The 25,935-nt window shown below is 46.9% G+C and overlaps 1 protein-coding gene across 1 annotated transcript; it reads right to left on the bottom strand.

The window, feature by feature from the left end:
* Nucleotides 1–5,580: 5,580 nt before the first annotated feature.
* Nucleotides 5,581–25,935, bottom strand: VSTM2B (V-set and transmembrane domain containing 2B). Its single transcript, XM_054640882.2, has 5 exons — nucleotides 25,282–25,935; nucleotides 24,510–24,694; nucleotides 22,912–22,941; nucleotides 21,718–22,135; nucleotides 5,581–6,294 (listed from the first exon to the last, which is right to left on the bottom strand). Exons 1-5 carry the CDS (start codon nucleotides 25,352–25,354, stop codon nucleotides 6,206–6,208), a joined length of 795 nt encoding a protein of 264 aa, XP_054496857.1. The 5' UTR covers nucleotides 25,355–25,935; the 3' UTR covers nucleotides 5,581–6,205.

The raw sequence follows: 25,935 nt of genomic DNA on the forward strand, positions 1-25,935 counted from the left end.
CTAAATCTTGTGTTTAATGTAGACTGTTAATACAGACAGACTCTGTTGGGAAAAAAATAAATGAAAACCTATTATAAAAACACAACACTTGGAAATCAGAAATATGCTACTGATTTTTGCCAAACTGCTGACTTTGACTGCCAGCCTAAATATCAACATGCCTAGGTACTATGTTGATCACCCTAAAACCCAATACTCACTGGACTGTCAGAGCAACTTCAAAACCTGAAAAATATTCAGTAATGAAGAATTCCTATTTTAGTTTATTAAAATAAATCAATTACTTCAGATTTCCAAGCAAAATTACAAGAAAATCAAAAAACAAGAGCCCATTTCTGTGGTGATCTGTTTTTTCATCCTTTTTCTGTGGTGATCTGTTTTTTCATGCTTTTTTCATCATTTGGGACTATAATACTCCCAAAGACTTAACCTGTTAATTCGTATTTCAAGGATAATACTAACACAGAGATGAATGAAAGTTTTTGAAAGTTCTGGTCATGGAATAGAAATAAAAGTAACATCTACTTTCCCATCTTCCCCAGAGTAAATCCCAAACATTTCCTGTTAGGAAAGTATGATCTTCAGTTGAACTGTAAACATTTTTGAATTATTTATGAAGATCTTGGTAGTTTAGTTTGCATTACACTACAGATGATTTTTCATATGAGATTTAAGAACCAGTTCAATAATAACAGGAAAGGAAATCTATACTCAACAAATAGGGAAATCCATTAACTAACTCCACATCACAGTCCTCTTTGATTCAGCTCTTAATGTAAATGAGTTTTACTTGCAATGTCCATAATTGCTATAATTTGAAGGTGGGCAGTCAGCAGAGGAGAAATAGGAGATTTCAATCCCCTCGTTGCATGGATCCTTAAAAAAAGCCACCTTATTCAGTGCTAAATTTTGGATTGTCATTGTTCTAGATCTGAAGCACATAAGTTTCCTGACTGGCTTCATTTATAATATTATCCATCTCTACTCAGCAGAGGTTGCTGGCTTCTATAAATTTGGTCTAAACTCAGTGACACCCTCCCATCCTGTCTGTTGCAGCATGGCAGGGTGGTAGAATTGCTGCACAAACACACCACAGATAGCTCAGCAGAGGAAAGGCAGGAAGGATCTTTGTATGATGTATTCCAGCAAAGGTTTATTCCAAAGCAGGCCAGAGGGATCAGGGACAAAGACAAAACCATGGGGTCTGCACAGACTTAAGTGCCAGTGACCAATGATCTGAGGGCACAGGGCAGTAACCTGTAGGGGCAATGAGGGATGAATATTTGGGATGGGCAGTGTCCACTGGCCAGTGGGAGAAGCAATCTGATGTAGATTGGCAATAGTGCTGCAGAGCTCCATGGGCTAGGTCCTCTCTTCAGCCTAGCTGGGGAAAACTCTGTGGTATATTCCTCCAAGGCAAGGCCCTAGGGATTTCCCTGAGGGGGAAGGATTCAGAGGATTCCACACCAGCCCTTCCTCCCTCCTGCCCATCCCATCACACACAGCTGCTGTGCTGGGGCAGGACAGGCTGAGGCAGGGGTTCCTTACAGCCTGCCTTGCTGGGATTATTCCAGCCTTCATCTTGTTCCCGTTGTTTCAAGGCCTGTTAATTTTCCTGTGGAATAATTGCAGCTGCTCCTGCATGAACAAAACCCAAACCTGGTCCCTGTGTGCCCACAGCAAAGCCCCCAGGTGCCCAGCAGCCCCCATTGCAGCACAGGATCTGCAGAACTGCACAGAAATGCCACAGAAGCCCAGAAACGGCAGAAAAGAAAAAAAACCCCATCTTTACTCTGCTGCAAGTGGATGTTTTACCATTTAAGCCCATAGGCAGCAGTAATTCCCACATGCTGGTATTTCAGTGCTCCCCTGCCCTGGAGGCTCAGAGCCTGGGGGTGATGCAGGGGGTGTCCCACAGGTGCAGAGCTCAGGGGGCTGCAGGGGCAGAGCTCCCTGGGCAGGGCTGGCAGAGCCCTTCCCCTGCCCAGTGACACCAGCCAGACACGCTTGCTGCACATTAATATTCTCACAACAACCCCCCTCCAATCAGTCTTTGCTAAAAGCATTAATTAAGACTTTAACATTTCTGATCCCATCAATTTTCTGTTCTCTTCTTATTAAATAGATGTACTAGGGGCGTTTGAATAATAACTGCCCAAACTTTGGGGATAATGAATAAATGAACTTTGCCAGCCTCTGGCTAAGCATGAAATTTGCTGTGGAGTAACAAATGCAACGGAGGCAGCTCATACATTAACCAACCTAGTTTTGACACACAAGTTTGGGAGCACATTATTTACTTACTTACTAATTCTAAGCGAGACTAGGCTCCAAAATGTTTTATGCAGGAAATGACAAATGACATGTTCAGACATTCTTTTGCACTCTCCATCACAGCGTGAAGCTGCTCATTCACCCATCTTTGCTTCAGTGGGTCTGGCTCTCTTGCCACGCACAGCGAGGTTCTCAGCACTGCAGGCTCCATTTTCCTCGGGAACTTTGCCAGAAAAGGAGCACACCACAAACTGGGTAATTTTGGTTTTTATTCTCTAGGTCTTGGCACTTTGAAGGTCACCTGTGTGCTATCAAACTACTTTTGTTCCGTGTGTTTTTACATGTGCAAGGCTGTAGCACCAGCTCTGTTACACTGCTGTAAATCCATTCGTTTTTGTGGAAATCCATTAACTCGCAGTGGATTTATGGCAGTATAACTGTGAGCGAGCTGCAGCTGATGGCGCAGACTGGAAATATTACAAGGAAAAGTGCAAAGTTCTATTGATTTTCTCTCAGGAAAAATGTGTGTTTCCTTATGATTATATTACAGATGACTCAGCTCTGGCCCCCACCAGCCATCCCTCATGTTTCCCTGCTTGCTGGCTGTGCGAGGAGCCTGTGCTGTCCCCGCTGCAGGGACCCGGGGCTGCCTCCCCACCCGCGGTGCTGGGGGAGCCTGTGCCCGGCTCCCCTGGCCCTGCAGGAGCCACTGCAGCCTCCCACGGCTCTGCAGCACAGGCACTTCCTCCTAATCGATTCTGACAGCAGACACCACGAGGAATGCTGAGATTTATGAAAGAGCAAGATTTGCCACTAGCCTCTGTCCATTAAGGGTACGGCAAAACCTCGCTTTGCCCTTCGCAAATACAATCAGCTCAAGTGGGGCAGTTGCCCTTTTCAGAAGAAAGAGCACTCTCAAAGGACAGGTGTTTTAGCAAAAGTTCTCAACACACTCACAAGCAATAAGGCTCTGAATTCTTTACAATTTCTCTTCAAAATGTTTCTCATTCCTTTAAGTGCTTTTTAAGGACTAAATACTGTACTGAAAACTGCAGTCTCCTCTTTAGCCACTTATTTTCCCTGCACTACAGGAATATGGGGCCTATTTTAGGCTGTGTATTTTGCAAAGAAAAGCTGGTCTGAATGTGGAAAGCATGGCCCCAAAACCGGAAGGACTCATTTTGCACATTTTTAAAGGCAGACATGTAGTGAGGGTGAAGGTAAAGGTAAAGCAAGGCAATCTCACTCGTTGAAGTTATTCTGTGTGCTGGGAACAAGTTCTCTCTGCCTGTGTACAGATCTTCACTGGAAAGAAAAGATGCCTTTTGCTCTTCCTAGAAGAGATTTTTCATCAAATCCTCAGGTTATTCTTTAGTATTTCTGAGATTTTATGGTGAATTGGAATATAAAAATTGCTTTCCTACTGTGGCATGCTTAATTCTGATCTCAGAAAGGATAAAAAAGTTACTTTTACTTGCAGATTTAATAATTTTTCACCTTTAATGTGATTAAAGTCTAAAAGACCTTGGTAATTCTACTCCTGTCATTGCACACAAAACTTGCTGCCACATCCCTTTGCAGGTAACAGGCTACAGAAGGAAGGGAAAGACACACTCAAGATGATTGATATATTTCCTCCAAACCACACAGTGTGTAATTTAAGAGACAATGTACTCTGTAAGTGATGGAACAAAAATATCAGAGCACTGCAGATACCTGTTTACTTGGAGACCAGTTGGGGTAGTGCTGAAGTTGAAATGGAAGCATAACAACTCTTAAACAGCCATGCTTCACTGCTTCAAGCCTCAGCTATTTATTTTGATCAATTTAGGCAGATTTTCTTCTTCCTCTTGTGGAAAAATTTTAGTTCTCTCCCTTAGAAGGAAGTTGAGGCCCTGATAAATATTCTCTGCCCTTGAGAAAACAGCAGCAGTGATGAAGAGCTGGCCAGAGAACCCCAGTCCAAACACAGGCAGGTTTCACCTGCATGACCAGCCCTTGGTGGAAGGGTTAGAACCCTCCTGACATTGCAGGCTCCATGCACACCTCTGGAGTAACTGTCCTTGAGCAAATTGCCACACAGGAATGCTGGTATTTGTTTAGACATGGTCCAACATACAAATTTTTTTCCCACCTACCTTTTCCTTCCAGGTGTAGAAGCTCCTGTGTGCTCATGGAAGCCAAGGACTGTGTTCTTCAGTGTCTCATGCTCTGCTGCACCTCCAGGCTGGCAACAACCTCCTCCTCCTTGTCCTTCCAAAGAGCAGGGAGGGTAATGGATTGCTCCCCAGGCCTGCAGCTGGCAGCAATGGGATGAACATTACTGATTTTATCCCCTCTGGATCCCCATGCTGAGTTTGCCCCAGTGCAGGAGGCTTTTGCTACCACAGTGTTGTACTCTTAGCAAACACAGATCTGCTTGCTCTCCAACCCAGGGAGTGCAAGTGGCACAAATCCCTGGCTGTCACTGGCAGCCCTAGGAAAAGGAAATCCTGAGCACCTGGGGAAATGGGAACCCCTTCCTGCCCTCCTTCCAGGACAGGACTCAGGTTCGAGGTGAGGCGCTGGTGTGTCCTGGGTTTGCTCTGCAGCTCCTGCAGGCACAGTCCTGCTGCCCCTGGAGCTGTCACTCTGCCTTCCCCACAAGGAAACTCCTCTCTAAAATGCCACACAAGTGACAGAACAAGAGTCATAGTCAGGCATAGGAAATTTCAAGGCAGTTCACTAAATTCAGCTAACGAAGGTCATGTTTCTTTACCAAGTCATCTTACTGGCTCACTTGAAAAACAAGCATTTTGCAACAAAAAAATAACTATTTGCTGTAAAAAAGCTTCTTTAGAGGAAGCTCACCTGGATAAGAAAAGTGACACAATTATGCATTTAAAAAATCTGAATATATTTTAAACAAATCTTGGAACTAGGGAACACAACATTCCAGAAGGATTAATTTTGATTTTCCACTGCTTGATTCTCCTTTTTTTCAGAGAGGCCTGGGACAAACCAAAGCAATTCACATTGAATGCCACACATGGTCCCACTGTCCATCTTCCAGATCTTGCCCTGACTGCCCAGAGGTAACTGTGGTTTACTTTCTTGTGGCACCAAGGAAAAGGCAGCTGCAGCCTGAGACTGGCTGCCTGCACGTTCTGCTGTGGGCTTTGGCACCAGGTGAGGGTGTCTGAAAAATAACTGATTTCAATTTTATTTTGTTTGTACTTTCCTCAAGTCTCTCTGCTTTGACAAGGCAGGGAAGGCATGCAGCCATCAAGCTTTCTCAGGGACATTCAGGACACAGGGAAAGGCACACACATCTGTAAAAACTTTATTTCAAAATCTTTTTATTCAACTGTTATTCAGCAATATACAATACAGTTTATAAACAAATGTCTTACCTTGTTTCCAATCTTCATTTAAAAATAAATATTATTGACAGTGAATATTAATTATGGTAAGATGTACCTTTTTAATGTCTCCAAAAGAAATAATTTAATTAAAAAAGAAAAAGGAAATCCAAAAAAACCTAAACACAATAATCTACTAAAAATATTTCCTTTCTTAGGAAGGGTTTGACCCAACATCTTTACATATTGTCATAAAGATAACTGCTCAACAGTTCGTGCAAAATGAAGAGTCAGAGGGAAGGTTTAGAAAAGAAAAAAATATTACATTAAAATAGAGAAATCATAAGTGCCATGCACAGAGCAGGGCTTTACACCATAGAGTCTGGAAACTAGATGCATTATTCTATGTGGTTTACTTTCTTGTGGCATCCCCAAAAATATGTTTTTCCCCCCATGTAGAATTTATCATGCTTCTTTCAGTCTCTTTCTGTCCATCTTTAAAACGGTAGGGATTCCTTTGTCAGGGGTTTTGTTTGTTATTAAATAGGTTCCTTTCTGTTTGGCTGAGGAGGAGTGGAGGGAGCAGTCCGTCAGTGGTTTACTAATAAATGTACAAGCTTATGCAGTATTAACAGGGACATGTATAGGAGTGGGTCTGTAGCATAAATAGGTCCTGTACCTAGAAGAGAAAGAGACAAGGGAGAGAAGGAGATTTGATTTTTTTATCTTTTCCAATATAGAAGATTAAATGCAAAAGAGAAATATAGGAAGATTCGTTTTTATCACTTCAGTGCCAGGGGTCAGAAGCTTAATTTTAATAGTAAAACAGCATCCTCAAGCTATTCAACTCAAATAGCTTTTTCCTCCCCCTCCCAACTCTGACTCCACTGAGGTCATTTCATTATGTGTTACTAATGGTATGCCTAAACTTGGCTTCAGCCAAGTTACCAGCAATTGAGATTTCTATAAATACACCATAATCTGGTATATAGTTTCTTGAGAAATGACAGGTATCAACCACCCATTACTTTAGAGGGAAATGACAAATGCTGTGTCTGTACTTCTTGATTAACAGGACATGAACCCATTCCATTTGGAATGGGAACAGCAAGACCTTGACATCTTCTTTACCTTTTATGGGAAAGAGCAGAATTTTAAATTAAAAATGTGCTCAGGAGCTATAGAAAAACAGAGGTCAGGTGTGGAACACATCTGTTCCTGTCAGCCTGTCCCAAGGAGAGCAGTGAGCTCACTCATGGGGCAGGACACGCTGAGGAAACTGCTCCCAGCAACCAGGGGCAGCCACTCCGTGCTGCAGCCACCCAGGCTGTCCCTGCCTCACACCCCTGCTCACCAAGATACTCCCTCAGTTCTTCTGTTTTCTAGAGAGGTGGCTATTTTCTGGCTGAAAAGATACAAAAAGGTGTGCACACATCTTCTGTGTGCACTGTGGTGTGCCCCTGTCACTGGCATGGGAGGGCTGAGCCGTGGGGCTGAGGTCTCATGGCCACGCTCAGCCAAGAGAGCAGGGGACACAGGCATGAGGCTCTGCTGTCACCTCTGGAATGGCCACTGCTGTGCTGCTGGCAAGGGCAGAGGCAGAGGCAAACAGCCCCATTCCCTGGATCAGCCCCATTCCCTGGAACAGCCCCTTTCCCTGGATCAGCCCCATTCCCTGGAACAGCCCCTTTCCCTGGATCAGCCCTATTCCCTGGAACAGCCCCATTCCTTGGAACAGCCCCTTTCTCTGGAACAGCCCCTTTCCCTGGAACAGCCCCATTCCCTGGAGCAGCCCCATTCCCTGGAACAGCCCCATTCCCTGGATCAGCCCCATTCCCTGGAACAGCCCCATTCCCTGGATCAGCCCCATTCCCTGGAACAGCCCCTTTCCCTGGATCAGCCCCATTCCCTGGAGCAGCCCCTTTCCCTGGATCAGCCCTATTCCCTGGAACAGCCCCATTCCTTGGAACAGCCCCTTTCTCTGGAACAGCCCCATTTCCTGGATCAGCCCCATTCCCTGGAGCAGTCCCATTCCCAGGAGAAGCCCCTGCCACTGCTGTAGGGCAGGACACAGGTGCCTGGCACTCCCTGAGCCTGGCTCAGCCCATGCAGACAAGGCCAGGCTGGGCCACAGCAGCTGCCTGGCCCAAATGTCCCTGGGGACACCTTCCTGAGCCACCAGAGGACCAGCGTGTGCAGCTGCCACCAGCATGGGATGGATGTGGGACAAAAGCAGGAGCCCATGGGAATCTGCCCTGCAGCTGAAGTGCAGAGGGACAGCTGGGGAGAGAGATCCTCCCTGCTGAACACCCACCTACAGGAGTGACCAATGCCCAAAACACTGACTGCCACCCAGACTCTGAGAGACACTTTGCAAAGCATGAAAAATTTAAAAATAAGTTTTCTGTATCTCTGGAAAGGTATTCAGGGCACTTCTGTTTATGAAACTCACTTCAGGCATGGTAATGTGAATACTTTAGTCTTGGTCTCTAGGACATGTGAGCGTCTCCCAGCTGTGGCATGATCAAAGGAAATGCCTCAAACAGTGCCTGAGCAGAGCACTGCTCTTGGACTCACTGCTCCAGCTGCCTCATAATCTGTACACACCTCACCAGCAATGCTGGAGCATGATTACCCACATCAAAAACAGAACACAGCAATGTGGTGTGCAATTGAGGAACTCAGGAAATGTCCCCACAGTGCTATCTCACAGACACCCAGACTGTGTGGTGATTATTTGGTTATTAAGGTTTTAATTAAATCCCTGCATGCACAAACATGTGCTCAGGACTGCCTGCCCAGCAAGGTATTAAGATGAATACAGGATTTTTGTTTTGAAAGCTGAAAAATCATTAACAAACACAACTAACTCCAGCAGCTAAAGGGGATAGTTGCAACTCATTGCAAAAAGACACTAGGACTGTGTGTGCAGGGAAGTCCCCTCTTCTGGGACAAGGCACAGCTGCAAGAAGGCCAGCCCAGGACAGTCCCCATGGGCTGTCACTGTCCCCTGAGCCTGGGGATGGCAGGGGCAGCCTGGCAGAGCCAACACTCCTGGCAGCTGCACACAGCTCAGGGCCAAATTCATGCCAGTTCCACGCCTGGCCAGCACTGCAGGGAAGAGCTGGCCTTGGATATTTATTATGATCAAACCTGAGGGTGCTGAGAAGCCATTCCTTCCCTGCTAGGGAGAAAACCCACTCTTCTCTTCTGAGAACCCATTCTTTCCCTGCTTTCAATGAGCAGGGCTTGAGTCTGAGATGCTGCCAGTTGCTCAGACAGCAAAATGTGCTTTTGTGAGGGAATTCCCCTGGAAACACAAGAAACTCAACCTGGAGAAAGGGGCTCTTGAAGCTCAAGTGTCCTCACCACTATGGTGCTGAAGGGCTGCCAGGAACACCAGCTTAGGATGGCTTCTGCTTTGAAGGGAAAGCAGGATTAGTCACAGCTCCTTGCAGCACCGGTGTGCCTGCCTACCAAAATCATTCCTAGGTTGGTTTTACCTTTCTGTACCAGTTTTAGTTTAAATTTCAATTCAGAACTGTGAATTCAACAGTCCAAGTTTTGTCTTTTCCTTCTGTAGAAACTGCTGTTGTTTTTAACCTATATTCTCCATCTTCTCTGATGGCAGAATGTGAGTTCAGACTCTGTTAACAGAATCTCAGCAGTTAAATGAAACATATTAAAAAATATTTGAAAGTGATTATTCTTACTGAACACCACATACAAGCTTCTTTTTCATACTGATTCAGTGCAGTTCTGCTCTAAGACTTCAGGCAGTATTGGACACACAGAACTCCAGAATTCTCCTCCCTCTAAATATAAGCAGACCAGAAAAAGAATTTCAACAACAAACTGAACTTAAGTGTCCTCAATTCTGCTGTTACTGCAGTAGTAGAAGTCTTGACTTTTAGTTAATAAATTGCTACATCTGTAGATGTAAACAAACAAAATGTGGGCTTGAGCATGAGGCTCTGGACACATGATTGACCCAGGTGTGAGAAGAGAGGGTTCTTATCCAGACACCCTAAATCAGGAGTACACAGTTACTTGCAAACTACAGACACTTGGGAGAAAACATTTCACTGATCTTTTTAATATTCATTTGATGTTCTGTTATTGCAAGCTTATTTATCACTACACAGACTTAAAACTTTGCTTTTAAAATATTTATATGCTCATGGCCAAAAGGGAAAGTCTACCCCCATGCAGAACAAGAACAAATTGTTCTCTTTGTGTATGGTGAATTGCTCTCTGGCACCACTCATCCTTCTTTGCAATTTATGACATAATAGTGTTTTACTGTAATTTTCTATTTAATATTTTTTTTATGCCAGAATTAATCACAGTTTGACTTAAAGCAGTTCAATCAAAAACAAACATTAATTAACCAAGTGACTTGTGACACCCAGAAAAAATAGGAATGATTCTTTTGCAAGCTATATTTAACCAATGGTCAAAACCCACAGTTTCCTGCAGTCACCTATTTTTCTTACTAGAAAGAATCTGAAAAGTCCTTTGATGTCTCTTTCTGAGATGGTGGTAAAATGCAGTGGCCCATATAATAAAAAGCTGAAAGACATCAGTAGCCTATTTTCCTTGAAAGATGAGATAACACCTAAAATCTGACTGCCTATTGATGATGGAGCTGGGGCCCTGGCTGGCAGTGTCACAGACATTTCTCTGTAGTGCCTTTTATGCAGTGACCTGTTAGCCCTGGCCTATTTCCTTACAGAACAATGCCCAATTAAAGCCCTCAAACCTGGCATTTCATTAAGAAGTGGCCATGCAGATTGATCTGTCCTATCAGTCCAGAAAATTTAGACTGCACTTGATACACGTTCTTGTTCTGGTATCTATGGAAAAAATGGAGTTTTATATGGGTTGCTAGTCAAGGATCATTACAAACAATAACCTCCTAGATAAAACAGATTCTCACTCACTGACATACATTTGGAGCACTTGCATTGAATTAAATTTCCCCAACTTCAGACCTAAGAGCTTCTTAGAAGTTTTTAATTGAAATTACTAAAGCCACTATACACTCACTGAACCAAAGAGATAATAAGCTACACCCCATTAGAACTATTCCACAGTTTGAGACAAGATCTTATAAACTGTATACACCCTTCCACTCTTAAGTACTTCCAGTACAATCCACACACTGCATTTTTGCTTTTTTTTTTACCTTTTATTTTGTAACTAATGCCTTAAAATTCCCAGTCCTCCCCAGGAGCTAATTCTCCAGGAAGCTGTGCAGAAGTGCATGCAGAGCCTGTGCTGGTTTTAGCAGACCCTCCTAGCTCTACCCTAGAGCACTGCATGGAGCAGGAGGTGTTGCTTTTCAAAGCAGAATTGGTACAACAGGAAAAACCACTGAACTGTGGTGTCCCCACTGCTCCTGGCTTTTGGCTGGCTGTGGATCATCCTGCCCAGGCACAGCCTCAGCTCCTCAGCTGCCTTTTGGGGGAGCTAATTTCAGCAGTGCTGACTTCCCACATATTTATGAGCAACTGCATGGGCTCTGCTTGCCACTGAACCTGCCTAGAAGGCACGATGACAAAATTAGTTTTCTATCCACTACAGTTTTTATTTATGATTCGCCGAGTTTTGGAACAGCTTTCCATAACTCATCTCAAGAAAATGCCTCACAGAAGTCAGCATATGTTTTTATTTCTACACAACCATGCAGGTAGAAGCTTGTGATTCTGCTTTGTTCCTTCATCCATGACATCAAGGTTTTTAAGGTCAGGAGTAAATCTTCTCACACAGCCAGGTGAAACCACCAGCATTGCCCTCCACACCTTTCATGATAATGCCCACATTTCACTTCCTTATCCACACCAGAGCCTCAAACTCTCCAGGAAGCTGAAAGCAATTTTACTGGCCAGAAGACACTGACCAGAGTTTTGTAAAACTCTGTCATCATTTTAGGTCTTCTCAAATACACCTGAGTTTCACTGTTTCTCTACTTTCTGCAAATATCCACTGCAATATTCAGGCCTATATTTAGAGGTGAATTGCCAAAACCCCACATTACAAGAGTTACTGAAAGCCTCCTGTCCTGGTTTTGGAAACTCAACAGGTTTTAATATTTCAAATAAGATTTCATTTGTATTTGGAGTATTTAGCAGTCCTGAAAAGAGGACACTAAATTACAATAATTTACTTGCCCACTCCTGTATCTATTTATGTGCTGGGCTAAACTCACCTGAAAACAATGAGGTAAGGCAGAATTTAAGGCTTGATAACTCTACAGAAGCTGCATACAGGGCAGCACAGTGCAAGCTTCCTGAATAGATAGAAAAATATCTGTATTTGAGGAAAAAGCCAATTCCTTGTAGTACCCTGGTCCTTAATTTTGACTGTTCTTGATGTGACAGCTTGAAAAGTTCACCTAGGACAGAAGACTGGTGTTTTAGTGGTTTGGTGCTTTAGACTTTAGTGTTTTGGCATGGTAGCAGTAAGGCTACAGATTAGAAAACAAATAAATTGGTTGGAAATGAGAGAGAGGTGTAGTCATGCAAGGAAATGATGCAGAAATAAAAGTTTGGTTCTGCTAAGAAGCTAAGAGAAGAAAAATACTCCTTTTCTGCAGTATTGATTTTCTGAAGCACTGCAGTGCTCTGCTGGAAGTCAATGTGTGAGTGCCTGTGGGACAGGACAGACACAGGCAGTGGTACAGGAGCTGGGGATGTGTTCCTTAAGGCACCTGCAACCACTGAGGTGGATTTTGATCTCAACAGAGCTCATTTTAACTGAGACTCATTAAGGCCAAATTTTCTTTAAAATGTTGGTACTGACAGTCCCTGCCAAACATGCTGATGGTTCACAGAGCAGCCAAGTGCTCTGTGATCCTCTACAGAGGCTCTCCCCTCTCCTGGGTCACAAGGACATCATTAGACATAAGGCACAGGATTAAATGGACAATTGCTCTGACCCATTCCACAGCTGCTGCAAGGCACAACACCTTTGTTTTACAGCTATCACTAACAGGAGCTGTTGAGCTCGTGGATTTGATGAATGCAGGGAAATGCATATCTGCTATGGAGCAAGAAATTATCCTGTATTTATACACAAATACTTCTGGTGTTAGATTCCCAGAGAAATAAGCAGTTTTCATTGCCAACAGACTGGCAAAAAACTATCTGCCACCAAAGTTACAAGAAATAGGGGTAACACAATATGGGAAATATTTTCCCTCAATATCCCCATTTCCCTTCTGTAGTAGCCAAAAGTGTACAGAGCAATCAGCACTCTTACCAAAGCCTCCCTCTGCTCCTCCAACCACTCCATGTGCCTGTGAACAGCTCTGTGCTGAGGGCAGGCAGGGCCCACTGACAGCCCAGCAGCTGAGCTGAGGGAGCCAGGCCCTGGGGAGCTGCTCTTGGGATCTCTGCTGCACTGGAGAGAGCCAAACCAACCACCCAAGCACTCCAAATCTCCACTTGGGAGAAATTAAAGAGCAACTTCCAGACAACAGCAGGAGTAATTTATAACAAGCTCCAAAAGGAAACACTGCTCTAGACGTGTCAATGGAGAACAGAAATGCACCCTGAATGCTTAAAATGAGTAATTCATTCTATATAGATTATACAGTTCAAATACTTTCTATTAGTTTGCATTTAAATAAGCCAGTAACTTTCCTCTTTTAAGACCTGCAGCTGGGCTCTACTTTGTATTACCCTCACATAAACAGATTTCTGCTTTGGTATCAGTGGGATGATCTCTCCTTGCCAAACATCTTATTAAGACACTTAAACCATGCAACTATTGTTTTATTTTCCAGAATTTTCTGCAGTTCCATGATATAAAATTAACGTAACAAAACCAAGAACAATTAATTCATTCCTTGAAAGTTAAATAACAAGAGAGACAAAATTCTTTGTAATGAAATTTGGTGGAAAATGAATTCTAAATTAAAATACAGAGAAAAATAAGTAACTGAATGAGTGGTAGCTCAGGTGGTAAATAAGCAACCAGTCCTACACTTCCTACTTCTGTACTATTATGTGAGCAATTCCAGAGCATATCATACACACAAGTAGCAAAAGGAGAACTCAAATTGCTCGGATCACAAGGCAATGAAAAATACTGGGAGCTGGTTTCAGCTACTGAGCTTTGAAGCAAGTTTGGGGCATATTCTCAGGTTTTTCATTATAAATAGGAGGACTAAAAAGTCATATTGCAGAAAAGCAGGCAAGCTAGATATGGTCACACAATTCCATAGGGACTTTATGAAAAGACTGACAATGAGTCCCCCTGGACTGGAGCACAGATTTCACATTCTGTAAATGATATAAGTTGTAAATATTTGCAACCCAGAAATAAAGATGATGACCCTGTGGTTCTCACTTCACTGTTTTTAGAGTATTTTTTACTCGATCAGGATTAGGAACAAGCTGCCAATGTAGTTGTAATTATCACTCCAATCAGAATTACTGAACTTAAGCAGATGCAAGTGCAGATTAAGGATTTTTTTTAAATAACTCTATCCTGTCCATACTGAAAGAACAGAGCTAAGTGCATTAGCAGAATGCATGATGACACACGAAAAATGGCTGTACTGAGAGCATGTGCCTGGAAAAAAAGCAGAGCCTGTGATTTCAATAAAGAAGGGATCACCTTTTTGCTGTAGACAAACAGCAGCATTTTGGGACTGACCCAGAAATACAGAGACCCTCCAAATATTTCCAATGACTGATATTTGCTAGATGTTAGTTAACCAAAGACTCTGCTATGCCCTAGGTGTCAGGGAGGCAAAGCTTTGCAGAATAAGGTAGCAAAGGGTTATTTGACAAAACTGTGGACATGGGATATTGCTCAGTACCCTCTGTACATGTGAAATCTCCAGCTCCTCGGCGTGAGAGGGATTCAGATTAGCAGGCCAATTCTAAAAATTATAAAGCAGTAAACTAGTTCTAATTACATCTGTTTGATGAATTTTACCCATAGAATCACAGAACTGGTGAGGTTGGAAAAGAGCTGTAAGATGACTGAGCCCAGCCATGAGCTCAGCACCACCACACTGTGTACCACTAAGCCACGTCCTCAGGTGCTACCTTGCCATGTCTGCTGAACACCTCCAGCAGCATGGCAACAAAACAACAGGTGTAGAAAACAGTGTCCATGAGAGAGCTCCCTGTGCTCTGCCTGCTTTGGAAGTCAGAGCCTCTCCCTGCTCACACAGGAATGTCCTGCTCCTGATGCCTCAGGTCTTAGCTTTTCTATTTTTCAGATTCTGTGCTGCTTTAGTGTGTGGGTCTGAGCTTCACATTAGGGGATGGTGAGCTCTGTGCACAGAGCAGGGAGACAAAACAATTCCCTCTCTGGCTGGGGACCAAGGACAAATGATCCAGATCTCAGGCCCAAGAGCACAAACAACAGTATTCCAAAGGGAGCAAACAAGAAGGATTGGACTTCATAAGCTGAAGCTGTAATTGGACAATTAGCTCCAATACACTAATGGATCAGAACTTATAAAAGTGAGGGACCCCGTGACCACTCGTCCATTTTTGTGGCCATTTTGGGTTGTGCTGCACAAGTAGATCAATTGACACTCTTAATAAATCCCTACTTTATTCTTTATCTCTGTCCAGTCTCTGTTCCAGGTGAGCCTTCCCCAGGCATCCCTCCCAGGCAGGGCAGGGTGAGAGCAGCAGTTGAGGGGAGTGCTTGGGCTCTGCTCAGTGAGCACAGCTCCCCCCTCCAGCCCAGCACAGCTCGTGCTGGCTCACACAGACCCCTCTGCTCTGCCAAACTGCTCTTCTTTCCAGCTAATAAAATTGCCTCCCAGCTGATAACAGCCTAGCAATATAAAGTGCTTGGTTGTTAGCTGCTGTTGTGACAAATAATACCATTCTGCTGACAACCCCATTTTTTCCAATACAAACCTACTTGAACTGTTTATTATTGACATATGGGACTGCTCTACCATTATCTAATTTTAAAAAACACATAGTAAACAGCAATAGTGAGCCTGACAGCATTCTTACTGCTTTAGCAAAGCTAAATCAAAATCCAAAGCAACCTCCTTTTATTGCCAGCACAGTCCTGTCAGGCTCTCTTAAGTAAAAAAGGAAACACCTACACAGGACTACTGTAAGATTAATTTCCTGGCAGAGGCTACTTTGTGTTTGCTTCCCAACTACAGCCCACACTGCTAAAAGCCTTCTCAGAACCAGTACCAGCAAGGCTGTCTGGGCATTTCTTTGTGCCACCACTGCTAAGCTTTAAACTGTTAAGGACCTATATAAATCGACAGCACAGTTCAAGCATTAGTTTATACATCAGTAAAGCTGCACCGGTATAGCCGAGGTGGGGAGTGAGGAACAATTACTGCTTCTCATCAAAGATACAAAGTTAGCTGGTGCTGCAAACTATGACTCTGCTTTGCAAAGTATCCATTGAAATCATGTATAAAGAACCAGCACTACACGTGTGTTCCTGCCCCAAATGCTGTTTGCTCATGCAAAAACACATGTGGGTGCACTGAGCCTTTCTTCATATAAATTTCTAATTCTCACTCACTAGTTAATCAATCATATATAGAAATTTAGACCAGTGTTAAATACAGCTTCAATATTCACTAAAAAGACCTGTAATACCCCCTTCATTGTGTTTAGTAATATTTTTAGAAGATTTTTTTCATCTATAACTTAAAGATTTCAAAGAAATTCAAATAATATTTGGATTTCTTCAAGGGCACTGAACAGGCTGGAGTAGAATAGGTTAGTACAGTTTGTCTGTCCTCTGGGGAACAAGCAAGAACCGCTGAAAGGAGGTTACTCAAATAAATTGCATTTCCACAGTACAAAAACACCCGGGCACAGCTTGTTTCTGCCCTAGATAATGAGGTGACACAGTACAGCAGTTAGTGCTTTTGTCCAGTTCGAGAATTAATCCACATTACACAGACACAAAAGAAGATATTTGACCTCACTTGTCCCCAAAGCAGTCTAATTTGCCTAGATATTAAAATGCTAGTGATGTGTATTTAATGAGAATTCTTTTTGCATGTTTATTATCCAGTGACATTTAGGAGGTCAGCCTGATAATTCAGTTATGGCCTCTGTCTTGCTACTTTATTTAATGTAAAGGAAAATGTGACGTGACCCAGGTTGCATTTAACTACAAGGAACATCAGAATTGAGCTCACACATGGTCTCATAAAAAGCACAGGGGAAGTGGAGTAGACCCAGACATTACTGAGTGGGAAAGGCAGGGAGCCTGAGCTGAACAGCCTCACAGACTTTCCTTTCTTGCTATTTCATGTAATGTTCATCTGTCAAACATAAACGAGCTCCACAGGCTGTGGCTCCAACTAGCAGAGAGTCATTAAAGCTCTGACAAAGCCAGGAGAGCCCTGAACTCAAACCTTCCCCCAGAGTTAGTCCAAACCCAAGCACAGAGTGCCCCTGAGCAGCCCCAGCCCTGCACACAGTGAACCCTGTGCCCCTTCCTGTGCTGTCTCTGAGCTGCACAGACAGGTTTCCTGCTTCCAGTGCCCAGCAGAGATCTGAGTGTCCATGTGCCCCCAGCTGGGCTGGCTGTGCCTGCCCTGCTCTGCTGAGCACCACGGGGGCTGCAGGGGCTGCTGCTGCCTGATCCTGGCCAAGCAGCCCAGCAGCAGAGCTCCTGCTGCCTCACACATAAAGGGCTTTGAGGAGGGCAGGGACAGGCATGGAGTGAAGGTTTATGTTCTTCCTTGCCATGACCACTTCATCTGTGCATAACACATGTGCCTGTGTTCCTCCTAGAGCTTCTTGTTTCACACTCCCATCTTTGTTTATTTTATTTAAAGCTTTCACTCCTGAGCTTTGAGGCTGGAGATCAAACAAATAAAAGGGGATTTGGAAGCTGCAATGTCTGATCTACATTCTGCTCAGAAGTTAAACTAAAAATTGCCCCCAAGCCAATACACAGGCACTCATTTTGGAGAGCATTTGATAGCATATAATACAGTCAATTTCCCTCCCAGGAGGTCAGGATGAAGATCCTTGTTTATTACTGCACCATCAGATGACAAAGTTAGCCTCACAACTTAGGCACTGGACTTAAATTTAGAAGATCTGAAATTAAGTTTTCGTATTTAATTTCACAGCTATCACAGGACACAACAAAGTCAGTTATTGTTCTTGTGTCACTTATGTGTCTCAAACACTTGGACTACAAACTTCCTGAGACAGAGATACCGTGTGTTTCACTCAGTGATGCTCCTGCATCCCCCCTGCTCTACCCAGTGAAACCAGGAGCACTTCCAGACAGTAACAACTTGCACACTTTCACCTGCTCACCCCCATTTTTCTCCTACAGTGTAAGATTCCATTTGTGTACAAGCATTTAAACTAAAAGCTCAATATTATTTCATTTAGAACCACAGGGATGACTGCTTCTCTGATAGTGTTAAAAATGTTCTTGCCAGCAGATCTTTGTCTCCTCACAGCCCAAATCCCATTTGCTGGGCTTCCATGAGACCACAGTTTTTATATGGTTGTTTAAACATCGCAGATAAAATTCTGTTTAAGTAGCTAATATTTGTGGCATATTGGTCAATTTTCCAGTTATACTGGATCTATTGCCTTATGTACCACAATGCTGACACAGACTTCAGGCAAATACCATTTCTGATGATGTTCAAAACAATGGATTTTCTGTTTATACCCAGTTTGTCAGATGAGACTCTCTGCTCTTTAAATAATCTCAGTAACAGACACATTTATCCTAATAAATTCATGTTTCAGTTCACTTAGAAGATGTAAAGAATCATACTTTTCCATGGTGCATGACTGGGGCAGCAGCTGAAGTCAACAAGAGCCCTGCAGGCACATCCCAATGGAGCATTTGATCTGTAATCATGTTTATTGGAATCCAAGTACATAGAGGCCCCCTCTTACTACACTGAAAGTATTGGGAAGATTTCTACTGCAAGGAAAACAGGATTATAGGCCAATTCATGCAGGATACTGTAGCTAGTGCCATGCCATCAGCTCTCAGGCAGAGCTCTGCAGTGTCTTAAATGAGGATATTTCTTAATCACTGATAGCAAATCCATTGTCTGACCACATTTCTGCTTTTATACAGAGGAAATATCCCTGTGTACAATGAAAAGACTTAGAAATGCTAAGTACTGCAAATGTATCAGACTATTCAATTATTACACACAGATTTGGTGCAAGCACTTATCTGTATGTGTTATGGAGCTCAAAATAGGATAATGAGGCATGTGTATTACACTGCTATGCAGATATAACTCATACAGCAACACCAGGTTAGGTCCTGCAGTCTAAACACCACATGAACAAAGATTTAGTTGGATTTGTTTGTCCTAGTGGGTGGAAAACCAGTTACAACACTGCCTTGGGGTGGACTCAAAACAGGGCTTCTAGTTCCCAGAAGTAAATAAAGGGGAAAACCCCATTTCCTATAAAGCAACTGCATCCTTTAAGGAGAACAATAATTACTGGACCTAACTGTAGCTCTAAAGAACACCACTTGAACATACAAATGGGAAACCAGAAGGTCTAAGATGTCATTTTCATTTAGGACATTTTGAAGAAAGTTTAGTGCTTCTCCAACCCAAGTGGCAGCACTGGAGACCCCAGTCTTCCCTTTCCCCCTGCAAGCCCTCATCACACTGACTGCCATGATAACATTTTATCCAGGTTTCTATGAAATATTCATGTCTAGGGAAGACTTCTTGCTCTACTGAGGCTCTCTCTCAGCTTCAGACCAAATCCCTGTCCCAGACAGTCCTTCTAAAGGACCCAGGAGATGGGGACTGGGACAGCAGCAATCTGCCTCACAGAAGCAACCAAAGAGACATCTTGTGGTAACAAGACTCAGGCAGTTCTGGTCCAGAAAGCACCTGAATCAGGAATTTTTGAGGGTCAAGTCCCTCAGCTACAAATTTCCAAAGGCATGCTGTGATTGATGTTCTATTGGTTCGTAATTACAGGCAGCTCCAAACTACCACAGGTACAGAAATTACAACAAACCAGGGAGGATCCTGTTATCCAGGGAGGCCTTGATTCAAGCAGAGTGAAAAGGCATTATTTCTACAAGAGGGCCATACCAAAATACACTATTAATTACCTCCCTCTTTTGGGGACAAAAGCAGGTCTACACCTTGTGAAGTCGGTGCAGGAACAGGAACAGCCTGACCTGGCTTTCTCCAGCTGGAGCTGCCACGGAGTGGCACTGTTCACAGAGACCTGTGTGCCCAGCAGGGAGCTCACAGCACCAGATCTTTGTTTAGCCACTTTTGTAGCCTTCAGCATCAGTATCCACCTGGAGACCCCACTAGATGTTTTTCTGTACTCTGCTGCCTTTTTCACTGAAAATCATTCCATTGCCTCCACTGCTGGCCACAACACTACCAGTTTATTTTCAGATTTTAATGCAGCCTAGAAACGATGCAGAAGTGCCATATCCCAAACCACAGACATGTAAAAAATCAGGACAGACAGCAGTTTAGCTGATCTGGGCAGGAGGTCTTGCCCTCACAGGCATATGTGACATGCTGTCTTGGCAGCACAGGCTCACATCCATCTGTTGACGTGGAACTGAGCCCGCTGCACTTCCACCGTCCTGGTTTCAGTTCATAGGCACCACATGAGCTCTGGGTTCAGCAGGCAGGGTGCACAGTGCTGCAAGTCCTAAAGCCAACCTCTACTGTCAGCATGGAAAACACTGCAGGAATTCACACAGTCACAGAGTGGAGAGGAAACATGAGAACAAGCCCCAGCCCTGGGGTCCCAGGAGAGAAAAGCAGATATTTCCAAACAAAAAATGATATATCATGAGCATTACAGTGTCTGGTTTAATTTCTTGGGGTCAGTGGATTCAGCAAAAGCAAAATTAACTTCTTTAAATGCCCACAAGACCCTGTAGTTAGATCTCAGGAACTGTCACCTTATCTACCACTAGACAGCAATGAACAAGCAGCTCAGTCTTGGGAATGATAAAGAGTAAAATCTAACTTTCACATGTATTTCTACAGAAGAAAGAAACTAAATTATTCATAAAACAGGAAAAGGTGGTAGCCAGATAAAACACAGCACCTGTAAAGCACCAGCAGGTCACAGTGGCCCATACAGGGATGATTTCCATTACTGTGAGCCAAAACCTGCAACTGCTTGCCCAGAAAGTGTGAAGAGGTATCAGGAAGAAGTGTGAACTTCCCTGTGTGAAGATTATGAATCTGCGTCAGAAGAGGCTCAGCAGAGAAGGGAGCTCAGGGCCTTCCCTGCACAGTTAGGGGCACAAAACTGTTTCCCTTTTCCACAGATAACTTGGCAGGGACATTTGTTCAACATTAGCCAAGTGACAGTGGCTGAGAGGAGAGCTGAAGCCCAGCCAGAGCAGCACCACACCTCTGAAGCTTGAAACAGTTTTGCAATGCAGATTTAAGACTATGTTCTTCATCCCAGACATTCCTGTCATTGGATAAATAAAGGTTTATAACTGCCTTCTCTGGCAAACCACAGTATGGTAATATGGCATTAATAACTTAATACAGTATTAACTGATAGACAATCAGTATTAGCATGATGTTTACATTTGGAAAACATTATAGAGCACTGTATCTCCAATTCTTATCCTGCCATTAATTCAGATGTGGAGCTCATTACACAGCAATTGACATTTCCCTTCTGAATCTGCATCCTGCTCTGCACAGGCCTCGCATCTGCTTGGGACAACTAGCCCTGTAAGCCACTTGCTGATCTGAATTCTCTGCAGAACATCCATGGTGTTTCGCTCACTTGAGGCTGCAGCTGCTGTTTTAGATGCTGCAAGGGCGTTCTGACCGTGGGGCCCCCCATTGCACCTACCCAAAGGGATGCAGGTCCCAGCCTTGTACTCGGACCCATCTCCCCAGCCCCATGCCTGTGTTCACTCCTGTCCCGGGGCAAGGCACAGTCCCGGCCTTTGGGACAGCCCAAGCGCACTTTGCCAGCAGCCCCGGGCGCAGTTACTCAGTTTCAGCATCACAGAGGGAGTCCCCCACGGCAGCGGGGTCACCGTGCCCGACCCGCAAGCGATGGCAGTGCCGGGGCAGTGAGTGCCATAGGGGAACGGGGTCCCTCCCGCCGCGCCCTACCTGACCCGTGCTGCTGGCGGAGGATGGCGGCCTGCCCGGGCGGCGGCGATGCCGAGGAGGCTGCGGCGGCGGCCGTCGAGGCGGTGGCAGTGGCGGTGGCGCTGGCGGCGGTGCCGCCCGGGGCGGGGGCCGGCGGCGGCGGCGGGCGCTTGGCGGGCCCGGGCGGGGCCGTGGGGCGGGCGGCAGGGCCGTGGCGGCGCGGGGCGGCCCCGCTCTGGATGTGCGACACCGCCTCGGCCGCCTGCACGTCGGGAGGGGCGAAGCGGGACAGGACGCGCAGCAGCGCCTGAGCCTTGTGCTCCTGCGTCTCGTCGTCGCTGTAGTCCGACACGCGGCACTGGTAGACGCCCTCGTCCTGCCGCCGCACGCCCGACAGGCGCAGCCGGTGCGAGATGTCGTTGCCCTGGACGCGGACCGTCTGCAAGAGAGCGCACGGCCGGCACGGCCTCAGCGGGCTGGCCCAGCGCCGTGCCCTCTGCTGCCGGAGCACGGGGCCGGGCTGGCCCCCAGAGCAGCGCACACAGCCCAGCACCTCGCTGCCGGAGCCCTACCTCGCGGGGGCTACCCACAACCAGCCCTGTCCCCATCGCTCCGCGCCACGTCCCCGCTGTCACTGACAGCGCTCTGCCACCCGCCCCCGCGGGGGTTCTGTCGCCCCCCGGCCCTCAGGAACCGCCCGAACCCCCCCGGGGAAAGCGCAGCCCCCGCCCGCTGCAGCGAGCCGAGCCCGGCTGGTGGCAGGGCCCCCTCTCCGGGCCCCCTCTCCGGGCCCGAGTGCTCAGCACCGCGGAGAGGGGCAGCGGCTCCCGGGCCGCATTCCAGGGAAACGAGCGGGTGTCCTGCGGGACAGCCAGGGAACGGGGCCGCCTCAGGCGACTGGGGGCTGCAGAAGGCTGGGGGAAAAAGCAAGATTCTCCTCTGATTTGGCCCACAGTCCTTTTCCAACGTGGCTAAGGAAGGGCCACCTCCTCTGGATTTGCGAGGAATGAGACGTGACTGCAAAACCAGCAACAGATGGTAACAACGTCTTGAGCCGCGGCACAGCGAGGAGGGGAAACGTGCCACACTCCCGCCGTGCTGCGGGAGCGCGGCTGCCAGTGAGACCAGCTGCATTCGTGTGTCAGGAAATGAGGGGGGCATGCAGTAAATCCCACATGCGTGGGAGGAGGGGTGTGCACCCATCTCTGCACTTACGCTGATTTTAGTTGCATCCTTATTTGCTACCTAAAAGAACAGAAAAAAAGGGCAATTAGACTCAGCACTGCCAGCACATCAACAGGATGCTCATATTCCCACCCCGGTGGAAGGACAGGACATGGGTAGATGCAACTTTCTCAGCTTGCCATTCACACAGCCTGTGTGGCTCAGGGCAGTTCCCCAGGTGATGGGGAAGGCAGCAAACCAGTGCTCAGCCGGGGCGACTGTTCGGGTGAACTTCCCATGCTGCCCCACAGAAGCACTGCCTTCCCCCAGGGTGTGAACAGCAGCCAAAGAAACGCTTGTTGCATGCTCTGCTGCTCACAGTCACTGACAAGCACTGGGGAAGACGCTTCACCAGCAGCACAGCAGGGAAGAGCTTGAGCAAGCTGGATCCTGCATGGCTCAGGGCAGAGCTTCAGTCCTGAAACACTCTGGGAGCAGGTATCATGCAGCAGATTTCATATTTGGTTATGTTTTTGTCTCCAGCCAACCACTGTAAACCTAAGTGATGCCTCAGACCTCACTGATACGCCTCTCAGGGAGATGGTCATCATTCTCCAGGCTTGCTCTGTCATCATTTATTGTAAAAGCCGCTCACAGTTTTTATATAAGGTTAAAGAAGACATTTAAATCCAAGCGATTTATTTCCCAGTCTGACAACTGACTTACACTTTCCCCAGCTAGGCGGCATCGCATTAGCTCAGTGTCTATATGCTTTGCATCTCTATTTGAGCTCTGCAGGAAAACAAGCGTGCCACAGAGAGGGGAGCTGGCACAGGCACAGAGGCTGCCACGGGCCACCCTGCTGGCACAGAGGACGGGCCCTGGAGAGGATGACATGTCCTGCACAGTAGGGCAACACAGCCTCAAAGTCCTGCTTTACCCCACTCCTTGTACAGCCCCGCTTGGCACCTGCAAGTTGTCTTTGCTCTGCTGGGGAGGGGTGCAGAGTGAACTGGCTTATGCTGGAGAAACGCAGCTGAAAAATTCAGACTAAAGCCTGCCCTCAGACCAAGCAGCTTCCCAGGGGGAGGGCAAAAGGCACACAAGATTTAACTCTGCTTCATGCATTTTAATGGCTATATCTGACTGAAAACATCTTTCTGAGCCTCAGATATGGACACGAGTGAGGACATGGACAAGTAACTGTGCCTTTGTAGGTGCAGACTGGCACCACATTAATGTACCAACAGAGAGGTGTATCCCTCGTGCCTTTCTCTGCACTACCAGTGAGCAGAGGCTCTCCCACCTTTTACAGTGATTTTTAGCTCAGTCCACAGAAGCACTGGTTTTTGCCTGTCCGCACTCCATACAACAGCTTTTCTTGGGACCTCATTGCTGATTTTGCAGTGGAACATTTATCATTTTCTGTTTATAGTCCTTACAGCACTGATGTTTTTTCCTGACATGAAGTCCCTCATGGTGCATGCCCTGTACTCCTGCCTTCCTCAGAGGGCCTGGGCACACTAACGGTTCCTACTGGTGGCTGGCACTGGGCAGAGGAAGCACTCTGGGAATGCTGAGTTTATTCTGATCCCTGCCTAAGCATGTTGCATTTGATGAAGAGATATATCTCCATAGCAATGTATTACCTTGCTCCTGCTGCCGGGGACACTGATGGCTAATTCGTGTGCAAGTTCTCTGGCTGGCTCTTTAAGGTACCACCACTGGATTTCCAAGGAGTAAGAGGTGGATCCGCTGGCTCGGAAAGCACAAGGCATCTCAATATCATCTCCCTCCCTAACAGTCACATCTTTGGGAACTTCAGTAAAGGTAGCTGGGAGGGGAAGATAGAGTTACAAGGGCTGGTTAACGAGAGAGATTAAAAGGCAAGATCAGTCTAACGTGAGCTGTTTCAGCTCAAGAGCTGAGCGCTGACCGCGGCACAGATTTCCTGGAGCCGAGGGACCACAGGGTGAGCAGAGCATCCAGGACTGCGCACCCGGGCCCCATCACCCTACACCCGCGGCTTCAGCGGAAAGTTTGAAGAGGACTCAAAAACCCCCTGCTCCTTCTAAGAGAGCCCTCGGTTTGATACAGGGCCACCGGTGTGGCACTGTCCCCTCCCGCCGAGCGGCGCGGGGACTGTCCCGGGCTGCGCGCCCCGCTCCGTTCCGCTGCGCGCTGCCGGCAGCTGCGGCCCAACAACAGTGCCACCTTGTTCTGCCAGAGCCAGAGCCAGAGCCAGAGCCAGAGCCAGAGGCAGAGCCCGCCCGGGCAGCTCCCTGCCCCCAGCCCCGCGCTGGGAACGCGCCCGGGAGGCCGGGCCTGGAGCAGCGGGGCGGCTGCGGCCCCGCAGCCCCGACGGCCCCGCAGGCTCCCGCCGGCAAGTTGTGCCCGGAGCGGCCGAAGTTCCCTACTCACCGGTGACAATGAACAGCAGAGGAGCGTTGAACATCAGGTAACAAAGGGTGCAGAACAGCCCCCGACTTTCCATCGCATCTATGTGGGCTGCGGGCGGGGACCTGGCTGGGGGCGCAGCCGGGCACGCCTCAATCCATCGCACACAGCGGGCCGGGGCAGGGCTCCTTCCCAAAAAGCCAAAGCCTCCCGGCTAACCTCGGTTTGCGGAAAAGCAAATATAAAATCCACAGCCGGCTGCTCAAACTCGCTCGCAGGTGGAAGCGACGTTTCTGGGAATGCAGCAACAAAATCGCGTCCCGCTCCTTCTCTCCACCGCGGGCGGGATTCAACTGCCCTGCGCTGCGTGGGGGCTCCCGCAGCCCGGGAGCGAGGAGGCGACGCCGGGCGCCTCTCCGAGCCCCATCCCACGGTCGCCGCGATGTCCAGCGAGGCGGCGGCGGCGGCGGGGACGAGCCTCCCCTCGCTGGTGCGCCCGGGCAGCGCCCGCCGTGCGCCCGTCGCGGGCTCTGCCCCTGCGCGGGGAGGCGGCGGCGGCGGCGGCGGCGGCAGCCCCAGCCCCAGCCCGAACCGAGCCGAGCCCGCCCCTCCCCGCCCTGCCGGCCGCTGGATCCCCTGGATCCGATGGATGCGCGGCCCCGGCCGCAGCTGCCCCCG

Source organism: Agelaius phoeniceus, chromosome 12 (genome assembly GCF_051311805.1).
Source record: "Agelaius phoeniceus isolate bAgePho1 chromosome 12, bAgePho1.hap1, whole genome shotgun sequence".
Lineage (NCBI taxonomy): Eukaryota > Metazoa > Chordata > Aves > Passeriformes > Icteridae > Agelaius > Agelaius phoeniceus.